Genomic DNA, 12039 nt, shown 5'->3' with positions numbered 1-12039 from the left:
CAACATGGTGGGGATACTACAGAGAAAGGGAGACAGCTTAGAGACATTTTATAATTAATAATAATTTTAAAAAGATATAATAATAATACTAATATACAGGTGTGACTGTGTACAGATGTGAAAGTGTAAGTGCTGCAGGGGTTGGGGGGTCAGGAGTGAGGGCATGAGAGGTTGAACGGGTGGGTTTTGAGGTGGGACTTTAATGTGTCTACGGATGGGGCTTCTTTGATGTGTGATGGGAGTCGAGTCCAGAGTCGGGGAGCAGCGGAAGAGAATGATTTGCACAATGGCGCCCCCCGGTGGTACCTGCAGGATGTTGCACTGCTGAATGGCGATGTGCTGCAGCTGGCTGGCCTCCTGCTGCAGACGCAGGGCCGTGCGACAGATGGCCAGGTTTGGCATCACCTCCTCGGGCACCTGCAGCACGCTCTGGCACAGCTGCACCGCCTGCACCTGCTGCTTGAAGCTCTCCATGTCCGCCAGCAGACGCTGCGGGAAACAGGAGGCGTTACTGTACATGCTTCAACGTTTTAAAGGCGCTGTAAGTGGTGTTTTCTGGTACAAATAAGTATGTCATTTATTTTTTGTTTATTCCTCTATAAAGTTACGGCAATGAATTTTGATGACTGTTGGAATTGATACCCTCATATTTGTTTCCTGGTTTATATTGTATAATTGTTTGGCATTTCACGGTTTTGATCTGATGTGTGGCCTCTGGCAATTAGCCCGGAGGAGCAGAGCCCGGTAATCGCATGGTGGCAGAGTTGATGATGTGTGTTAAAAGATGGACGATTGAAGTGAAAAAGAAAAAAGAAGACGGTTCACCCGGTACGGCCCTCCACTCTCTCCCCTTCTGGTCCGTCCATCCCCTGCCCATCTACGGTCCCTCCTGTCTAAAAACACTAGACTCTACTGGCGGAATGGAGGCAGTCGTCTCGAAGGACATCCTCCTCCTCCTCCCACGTTTCCCTCTCTCCCTCTCCCCACTGACTGTGCAGGGGATCAAGGACAGGATGACCTCTGGACCATCTATTTGCCACATGTAGCAGACTGAGATCTCCAACACGCGAGGAGGTTTTGCTAGGACTCTGCTTCGTTCTACTGGACTCCCACACCTGCACTGTATTGATGATAGTATTGGTGGTCATCCCATACGTAGATATATGTCCAGAAATGTACTGCTTTTGTTCCTGACCTTCGACTTTGGTTGAGTTTTGGCCTTTTTGACAGGTCCATACTTAGTGCATGTTTTGATGTGTGTTTGATGGTTGATGGTTGTGTCATATTTATGGAATATGACAAAGGGGGACTGAAAGGGATAAACCATCAAAACTACTGTCATGCCCTTTGGTAAGGTGATATAATTAATATCTTATATTTAAAGGCACCCTCGCTGAGTCTGTGTGTCTGCATTCTTCTCCCTGCATTTAGGCTTGACCTGCTGACCCTTGGTGCAGGCTGAAGCCCAGTCCCTTTTCCACACACTCTTGCACTGCGGTTTAAGTGACCTGCTGACCTCGTGGCTGTAGGCTCCTTCCACACACACACACACCCATTAACAAACACATAGATGGACACACATACACACACACAAACCCCTCTCACACACACGCGCCTCACACACACACATACACATGTCTCCCTCACACACAACGCACACTCATACACACTTACAAACACATACACACAGATAGTCTCAGACACACACATGGCCCTAGGCCTCCCTCACACACACCACACACATCTCCTCCACTCCACACGGGAAGCCATTAGCCTCCTCTTCCGACGCGCACACGCACACACACTCACGTACACACACACACACATCGCTCACCCACACTTACAAACACATACACACAGATACACACCAACTGTCATGAAAATCACGAAAGTACCCTTGACTGTGCTGGGTCAAACCGGTAAACTAGTTAACCATGTTAACCAGATGGCCCCCTCACCGCGTCTCAGAAAACATCCATTAACTCTTGCACTTAGACACACACACACCACACACACACACATACATACACACACAGATACATATACACACACACCCCTCCCCTCCTCCTCTGTGCAAGAGGGTATAAATGTCATGTAATGTGTGTATTCATTCTTCTGGTGCGAGGGGCTGAGCCCATGGGCTGCAGGAAAGTCTCTGTGTGACCAACAAATAAAGACTCTGTGAGAAATACACTTTGTCGTTCTGAATCTTTGGTCAGCTGGTCCATAACTATATCAATTCGAGGACTTACGAGGGATAGAAATCCCTAACAGTACTGTCTATCTGTATGTCGTGTATGTCATAAATGTCATGATGAATTGAAAATGGGGGACCCTGATGTAAACAAGATGAAAGTCTTTCTCTGGTCTGCATCCCCTTAACAATTGTGTGTATTGAGCCGTACTGTATTGTACCCATTCTGCAATCTGTTAATAACATTTTCAATCAATCAATCAATCAATCAATCAATCAATCAATCAAACACTAACACTTATTTTAACAAAGAAAATACCACTTACAGCACCTTTAAACAAGCTATGAACATGCAACATAAGCATCCAAGGGGGGCTGTCTGAATCAAGGGCGTGTCTTGATGATAGTCACCTGTCTCTGAGCCAGCTGCTCCTTGAGGCTCTGCCGGGCCAGGTCAGGTGAGGTCAGCGTGGCCTGGACTTGCTCCAGGGCGACATGCAAGGCCTTCACCTCAAACTCCAGGCCCTCCATGCTCTGAGGAGGTACAGGTCAGAGGTCAGTCAGGCCCTCCATGCTCTGAGGACAGGTACAGAGGTCAGTCATATATTCAGTCGCTTCTGGATGTTCCAAAGTCTAGGCTCAAGTCTAAAATTGCCTTTGCCCCAACCCTAGCAATTTATACAAATGTGTTTCTGTTGTATTTGTATCGTTGTGTATAGTACTGTTTGCAGTACTATTTCTGTTTGTGTCAATTGTACATCTTGTATTTTTATTAGTATTGTGTTTACAGTACTTTTGTACTTTGTATTGTGCGGCACTTTGTGCTATATAAATAAATCTGACCTTGACCTATGATTATGGATATGAACGTGTGAATATATACGTGTGTATCTCAGTACCTTGTGAATTAAATTAATATAAATATGGATATGAACATGTGAATATATACGTGTGTATCTCAGTACCTTGTGAATTAAATTAATATAAATATGGATATGAACATGTGAATATATACGTGTGTATCTCAGTACCTTGTGAATTAAATTAATATATATATGGATATGAACGTGTGAATATATACGTGTGTATCTCAGTACCTTGTGAATTAAATTAATATAAATATGGATATGAACATGTGAATATATACGTGTGTATCTCAGTACCTTGTGAATTAAATTAATATATATATGGATATGAACATGTGAATATATACGTGTGTATCTCAGTACCTTGTGAATTAAATGAATATAAATATGGATATGAACGTGTGAATATATACGTGTGTATCTCAGTACCTTGTGAATTAAATTAATATAAATATGGATATGAACGTGTGAATATATACGTGTGTATCTCAGTACCTTGTGAATTAAATTAATATAAATATGGATATGAACATGTGAATATATACGTGTGTATCTCAGTACCTTGTGAATTAAATTAATATAATTATGGATATGAACATGTGAATATATACGTGTGTATCTCAGTACCTTGTGAATTAAATGAATATAAATATATGGATATGAACGTGTGAATATATAACTTGTGTGTATGTCAGTACCTTGTGAATAAAATTATATAAATAATATAAATATGGATATGAACATGTAACGGAACGTAGACCAAATGCGTCCTCATTTTTATAGGATTCTATCACATTTTCATAACAATAGCGAATATTACCGTTTTCATTGAGGTTTCTTACAAATTAACGATGCTTTATGTTGTCCTTTATATGCCGATTATCATTAAAATCTTAAATTGTACCATATGTCCCCCTTTAGACAACATATGTAACGCTACCAGCGCACTTTTGTTAAGATAATTAGTTTACCATTCGCGGTCGCTATACTGAGGCCGCAGTAATAGTTTACCGCTGTTCAGATCATGGCGAAGAATAGACACATCCCAGTGACCTGTGACCTGTGCTAAGGATCTTGGGAAGTGTATTGTTGTAGTTTTCAACATTTTCACCTTTTAATTTTAAACCAATGCTGCCATCTACTGACGACAGAAAGTGTTGTCTATCGTCACCTTTAGAGTCACTTCCGTATACAGCGTCGCCCCAAACCCATTCTAGAGATTCCCACTTTTTACTGGGAATGGGGCGTGGCCATGTTTGGTCCCAGACAATAAGAGTGGCTGCGATTGGTCACTGTGACGTTATGTCAGTACCTTGTCTGCGTCCTGCAGGCTCTGCAGGCGCGTCTTGATGCCCTGCTGCAGCTCCTCCGCGCGCCGGCTCAGCCCACACACCTGCTGGCTCAGGGCCTCCACCTGCAGCACCTCCCCCAGCAGCTCCACCTTCTCCCCCATGGACTCCAGGTCCCCGTGGAGCTCCCGGGACTCGCGCAGGACGGCCTGGACCATGCAGAGAGGACGGGTGGGAAAACAAGTCTAGTGAACTGTCCCGATGCAGTTCGCCGTGTGGATTGGAACCCCGGCTCATGCTATGGGTGGCATCCATAGGCGTAGGTCTAGTGGGGGGTGCAGGGGACATGTCTGTACCTTGTCAGTCGCTGCCTGAATAAAAGATTGTTAAATGATTGTGTATATTGTAGGGGTGTAACGGTGCACAAAAACCACGGTTCGGTACGTACCTCGGTTTTGAAATCACGGTTAGGTACGGTTTTTCGGTACAGTGGGGGAATGTTTGGCTTTCCATGTTCCACTCAGGGGTGATGTAGTGTGCAGTAACTAACTGTACTTGTAGGGCGGTGAACGAATATTCGATATTGAAATCAATAATAGATTAAAGCCTTGGATGCATCCATGCATCTGCCTACCTCCTCTGATAATTGAACTGTACTGTAAAACTCTACTATTTAAAATATGAATATGAATGGAAGGAGGACTGCCCGTTCTCTAATCTCTGTGGAGGAGATCACAATCCCTGTGCGGGCAGAACCCGCTTCCTGTGAGGATCTCCGACCCACCTGGTACATCCGGATCTGCTCCTGCAGGTGGGCGGAGGAGTTCCAGATGATGTTGGCCCTCACCAGGCTCCTGGCCTTCTCCGACCACCTCACGATGAACTCCAGCATCTCGTTGTACTCGTCCAAGTAGCACATGGCCTGCAGAGCCCAGATAAGAGAGAATACATGACTGTGGAACAAAGCAACAGAATAGGGGCGACTCCTAACACCTAAATGTGGGACAATTTAGCGGATGATGTAACGGTATAGTTTGCATTATTCTTACGGTCACAAATGGGCCTATTCTATTTCTGTTGTTGTTTGGTTGCAGTGCCATGTTTGGTCACTGGGTGGCGCTCCATTTTATTTTAATTTTTTTATCTACTTTTTCTCCCATTTTCTATTTTTCTCCCATCCCAATTTCGTATCGTCCAATTCTACCCTCCCCTGTCTCGAACACTGTTAGGCCATGCCTCCCACAAGCCGGCTGCAATGTGGACGAAGCCTTACATCACGCATCTTTTCACCTGCACAGCACGATCTCTCAGTGACGAGGGTCTGCGTGGGAGGGACACGCCGCCCCCGTCGCTTCCTGATTCTGCTGCGCAGGCGCACCAACCGACCTGTAGGAGTCGCTGTCCACAACGTCCGATCCCCACCCATCAGCTTCCCACCCCCTAATACTGCCAATTGTGTTAGTATGAACGACCAGCCAGGCTGATAGCAATGCGGAGAGCTGGGCTCGAACCCAGCGTCTCCCGCATTGGTGGCGAGCGCCTTGCCCACTACACCACCTAGCCGCCTGTGGCGCTCCATTGTTTGTGCCTAATGTAGCTACAGGTTTGGTTTTATTTAACCTGAGCCGTGATTTCACTTCCTGCTTCACCTGCCTCAAGCGTCAACTTGTTGTTATAATTATTGATCTAGTAACGATGTGGCTAGTGTTTGTGATCACCATTTTATTTATATAGTTGTGTACATCGTAGGGTAATAGTCCTTTTTTATATTGTTGTTAATAAAAGGGTATGTACAAAATCCCAAAAGCGACAACGTCTGGTAAGCTATCCTGGTGCTGTTGTTTTTGTTCTGACAAGTTGACGTTCACACAGCCAGACACCGTTACAATAGGAACAATGGCTATATGTGACTGAGCCCAGCAGTTTGTGGCACAAGTCTCCCTCTGCCCTTTTTCATATTTCTACAGTACAGTTATGAAGGTACAGAATGTACGCTTTCAAATGATGTGTCATACATTGAAATCTGAAAATATTTGAAGAAGATATGCTTATTTGAATCTAGTTAAACCTCAGGAGAGAAAAACTGAGAAAATCCAATCTAAAGTTTGGCTGCATTTTTAACTACTACTACAGGTACTACTAGGTGTCACAAGTGCCTTTTTTAAACAAAGGTTTTTACTATTTAGAGATACTACAACTGTTAGCTGTTACAGTAATATGTTCTTAATCATTCAAACTGTGATAATAGTTTCATTAATTTCCTCACAATCTCACTTCCAGTCTCTTACCGCTGGGCCCGGTCACACAGAAAATGACCCTCACCACCTCAATAACAGTCCAAGCTGCTGTGGTCAGGCAAGCGCCTCCATATACACACAACAAGAACAGAGAGACTCAGGCTCAGCTTCTTCCCTCAGGCCATCAGAACAATGAACACTGATCTCTCCACACACAAGCACACATGAACACACACATACAAACACAACACAACATTCTGCACCCGCTCACACACAAACGCACCATAGGTCACTTTAACACACACAATAAAAAGACACTTTAAAGGAAGGGGAAAAAGGACACTTTAAGAAAATAACTTGTTGCGATTGTTGCATAGTATAGCTAGTAACAGCAAGTATAGCATAGGGACATAGAAGTAACACTGTATATTGTATAGTAGTGTACATAGGACACAGTGCCTTGAAGTGATTTTTTAACATGTCTATTTCATCATGTCTATTCTACTTATTTGTATTACTATTTACTATTATTACTATTGTATTCTTGCACAATCGTAGCGGGCATGGCCAACCACATTTCACTGTATGCCCTGGTATGTATGTGATAAATAAACTCTTGAATCTTGACATATAGAACAGATATAATAAGTGCAGACCTTCTTGAGCCAGTTGTGGCGGCAGTCCGCCAGGCGGGTGGTGTGGTGGTGGATCTCCCCCAGCTTGCTGATGGCGTCACTCAGCTGTTTAGCCAATAGCGGGTTCCTTCTGCCGAACTCCTGCACGGCGACGTCCAGCTCCGAGAGGCTCCGCCCACAGCAGTCCAGGTCCTCAGCCAGGCTCTGAGAGAGGATCCGCGTCCCGGCGTTATTCCAATGCTCTTCACGCTTAACCCGTTCACTACCACACTACCAAAGGGTTAACCCTTTCACTGCGACAATACAGAAGGTTAACCCTTTCACTGTCACATGAAAAAGGGTTAACCGTCTATAGTGTAGTAGTGAAAGGGTTAACCTTCTGTAGTGTGGTAGTGAAAGGGTTAAAACCTCCATCTGGATTTTTTTGTTTTGCTATATAAATGAGTGTAATATTCACATGTATTTAGAAAGGGTTTGAAGATGGAGAACATGCTATGTGGAGGTTTCTTACCGCATCATAAATGTCTGTTTTGCTCTGTTTTAATGTTTGTGTTGAATATATTGTGGGTACATATTAAAATGTGTATGTATTTATACTTAGAATGATGTATATTTATAATAGTTAAAGAGGGAATATTTAATATATATAATATTTGAATGAATAATACTTGGTCAATATATGCTTACAAGATACATCTTTTTCATAAATGATAAAGGATATAGTCAATGTATATGTGTAAATATTAGGATATAAATATGGAAGTCAATTTATGATTATTAATCACAGAGTAGTAGAGAAGGGGTTAAACTGGGATATAATATGTTTATAATTCTTCCTACTCCTTTTCAGACATGTTAAGTTAATGTTGTTTATTTGTTTTAACTATTTTGTTGTTGCTTTAAAAAAAAAGGGGATACTCATTGGTTTACGTTTGGATCATGAATTGGGCCTTTAACTAGCTAAAATATGTGTATCATAAATAATGTGTTATGTATGATATTTTGTCCTCCCAGCGGCAGCGGACCCACCTTGACCTCTTCCTTGGCGTGATCCACGTCGCTGGACTTCTCCTTGAACTGAGTGGAGACGGCTCTCAGTTTCTCCGACACGTCGTGGATCCTGGAGTTGAACTCCTCCTTGATGTCTCTGGTCTTCTGGATCTCCCTCTCTCTGGACAGAACCTAGAGCGGAACCAGAGGGTTAGGGTTAGGGTAACTCCTCCTTGATGTCTCTGGATCTTCTGGACAGAACCTAGAGCGGAACCAGAGGCGGCACGCGGCCCGGCACACCAGTGATCCTTCTCGTCACGTTCCAAGGTGCACCCTGTGAGATCTGCAATCTTTTGGAATGAGGACCATGTAGACTCAACCACGTACAGAGTATGTACGTCATCTAATGGTTGAGTCTACGTGGTACACATTGCCAGCCCAATGGAATGAGGACCGTGTAGTCTCAACTAAAAATTACATGTTTATTCCATGTAATTCTAAACGCTGTATGATAGCATGTACAATAATGCTGTATATACCGTGTATATATATATATATATATGTATATACATACAATTGTTAAGGGGATGCAGACCAGAGAAAGACTTTCGTCTTGTTTCCATCAGGGTCCCCCATTTTCAATTCATCATATGACACACACGATATACAGATAGACAGTACTGCTACATCTAGACATTTATGACACACCATCTGCACATCTGCTGTATAATAACAATACATTTTATTCTAATTGCACATGGTTGAGTCTACATGGTCCTCATTCCAAAAAAAAATTAAAACGAAAAATGGAGATATACTATATTATGTTTGGCAGCATTTTTATATATATATATGAGCCGTGTACCTGGTCCTCGATGGCGCCCAGCGCGAGGGAGACCTCGGCCAGCTGCATGGAGATCTCCGAGGGCAGGATGGTGTAGAGGTCCAGGTACTTGCTCTGCTGCTGCTCCGCCATCTTGTCCACGTTCTGGCGATAGCTGATCACGTCGCCGTGCACAACCTGTCGACAACGACATGAACAACCACTCTGTCAATAGAACCCATTACAGGTGGCTGAAGAGATAACATTCAGCCACTAGATGTCGCAGTAGAGCACCGGCGGGTCATTTATCAATCAATCAATGCTACCCAGTGAGCACTGCATCTGGTAAACCATGGCTGCTGCGTGTGGCGTGTTCACCTCCAGCTCCTGCAGCAGAGCGTCGATGTCCTGGGTGGGGTTGAGGAGCAGCTCCCTGGTCTCCTGGATCCAGGCTTTGACCACGCTGAGGTCCTTCTCCACCTCCTCACGGTCCCTCAGCTCCAGGCCGGTCTGGCACCGCTTCGCCCTGGACTGGGTCAGAAGACTACGTGGACACAAAAACACACACTAATTATTTTCTCCATTACAAAACAAATATATATGTACAGTAAGCTGACTTCTTTTCGTTTCAGTTCGCGTTCGAGCTTTTAGTCATAGAGCTCATATATCTCACCTTGTATTGTAATGTATTTTAATGTATTTATTTGTATGTATTTTAGTGCATTGTAACCTATACTGATTCCTACTGTGTTTTAATTATTGTACAATGTTTAAATTATTGTTGTGCTCATGTCACCTGCCCCAGAGACTACAGTTGAAAATTAGCCAACTTGGCTAAACTGGCATATTTACAGTCAAATGTTCCTTAATATGCACTGTCTCTGTATTTTAAACCAATAAATACAAAATACAAATACCTAGGCACAAGGTACAGAGAATATAATGGTTAAATACGTGTATACTTTTTTTTGTTTTTGTTTATTATTTATTTCTTTCCATTTCATAGAGATCAATGATTTGTTTTGATTTGATATTGTTTGTATTTACATGTTCGAAATAAAGATTTCAAATCCAATATACAGTGTGGTATCTTAATTGTAACATGCCATAATACAAATGTACAAAGTCTCACTCAGTTCATATTATTCCCATGACGTGTGACATAATTTCCTACCGATATGGTGCAATGCCATTAACACAGCTCATTGACAATAGTTGTAATTTAAAGGTACTATAAATAACATTCAGCCACTAGATGTCGCACTAGAGCACCAACATGTCATTTATCTAATCACGTGGGGAAATGGGCAGTAGGGAGGGGATACAAGCCTGCAACATGTAAACAATAACATTCCTTTTGGACCCGCCAACATTAACTCATTGACTGCCGGAGGTCGCTGTGGGCGTATGGCCGTTTGTGCCAGCGCTGTAATGAAATGGGGGTACATGCCGGTGTTTGTAGTGCTGAAACTATATTAAATATTATAGCTATGGATCTAATGACATAGTCGATTGTCATTGAGTTTCTTCCGGTCAAGTTGCAAAAAACAGATAATTCTTTCATCAATACATTCCCGTTTTATAACGTGGTGAATATGAGTGTAGTTTTAGGGTAGTTCTGTGTAATCCCGGGAAACGCTGCTAAACAGCGTTTTAGTGCAATTCACTAAACACGTTGCCATTCCTCGCTTAGATCAACAATCAATCTGAAATCAATGCTAGATTATTGGTATTATGTTTCATCATGCATGCATAAAAGGGGGGGGGGGGGGGGGGCGCGGCACCCCTCTGTGCTTTGATCGCAACCAACAGGACACACCACACACACACACACGCCGCGATCGCGGGGAAAGAATTATCGGATCAACGCAAAATTGATAACATATAGTCCTTACCTTGTCTATGACGTACTGCAAAAAAAATAATCCAATTATCTGATCACCATTCCAAATACTGGTCGCGATCCTGTATCCAACGTTATCCAGCATTGAACATGAACCCGGGGGGGGCGGACCCTCGTCGATGCATCCCTATAAGCGCTTGTCAAGCCGGAGTATTTAGACCCCACCCGCACGCCGCAGCTCGGCCCAGAAAACAAACCCATCGTTTCAAATGGAGTGCAATAGCGGCCCGCAAGGCGTTAGGCGGCAGTAGCGGACCGTTTGCTGATCTCAGACAGAGTGCCACACATTTCCACAGCACAGCAGGATGAATTATGAATGGAAATAGCGAATAAAAGAAAATAACGATCCAATAACGAGTATAGTCGTTGTTGGCAGAATTAGATTGGCGGGCTATAACAAGTTGACTCTGTTGTTGGCGGCCATTGTGTTAAAACAAATGATAAATTCATTAATCAATCATTTTTGGGGGGAAAGAGATTACTTTCTCAAACTTTTTTCTAAAAGCTATTCTAAAAAACGATTACTCTACATAAACATTTGATCTATAGCACCTTTAACCCTTTCAACTGCCACACGACAGAAGGTTAGCCCTTTACTATCACACAACAGACGGCGATGCTCCATCATTAGCATCATTAGCTCCGCAAATGCGGAGCTAATGATGCTAATGATGGAGCATCGCCGTCGGTTGTGTGATAGTAAAGGGCTAACCTTCTGTATTGTCACAGTGAAAGTTAAACCGGCTGTCGTGTGGCAGTGAAAGGGTCACCCGTTATTGGTGGAAGATGTCTGCGGTGGATGACGTCATGGAAGACTGTGACTATACCTTTCCAGTTGGTCCTGACGACCCTGATCTCCTTCAGGCTGGGCAGCTCCTCCTGCCCGCTGGTGGGCTGAGGGCAGCTCCACGTCGTGCAGCAGGCTGAGGGCGTACTGCCGCAGCAGAGCCAGGGCCGACAGCTCCCTCTCCAGGTCCTGGCTGAGCATGTCGTGCTGCTCCAGCAGGGCCTGCAGGGTGGCCTTGGAGGCCTTCTCCACCGCACTGTCGGGCAACGCGGGCGTGCAGCTCGTCTGAGACGGACCCTCAGCTTCACCATCTGG

At 43.8% G+C, this 12039-nt stretch overlaps 1 protein-coding gene across 1 annotated transcript in view; it reads right to left on the bottom strand.

Moving 5' to 3' along the window:
* Positions 1-12039, bottom strand: part of syne1b (spectrin repeat containing, nuclear envelope 1b) — a gene marked incomplete at its 5' end in the record, with an annotated part of 448744 nt that overhangs the window by 144511 nt on the left and 292194 nt on the right. The window contains 13 exon segments of the mRNA XM_084310306.1: positions 307-489; positions 2606-2728; positions 4373-4558; positions 5134-5271; positions 7243-7425; positions 8251-8403; positions 9077-9232; positions 9413-9578; positions 11765-11783; positions 11786-11831; positions 11833-11991; positions 11993-12019; positions 12021-12035. Coding sequence (XP_084166432.1) covers positions 307-489; positions 2606-2728; positions 4373-4558; positions 5134-5271; positions 7243-7425; positions 8251-8403; positions 9077-9232; positions 9413-9578; positions 11765-11783; positions 11786-11831; positions 11833-11991; positions 11993-12019; positions 12021-12035 — 1554 coding nt within the window.

Source organism: Notolepis coatsorum (assembly GCF_963971535.1).
Source record: "Notolepis coatsorum genome assembly, chromosome: 3".
Taxonomy (NCBI): Eukaryota; Metazoa; Chordata; class Actinopteri; order Aulopiformes; family Paralepididae; genus Notolepis; species Notolepis coatsorum.
This window is presented reverse-complemented; position numbering and strand designations above follow the sequence as displayed.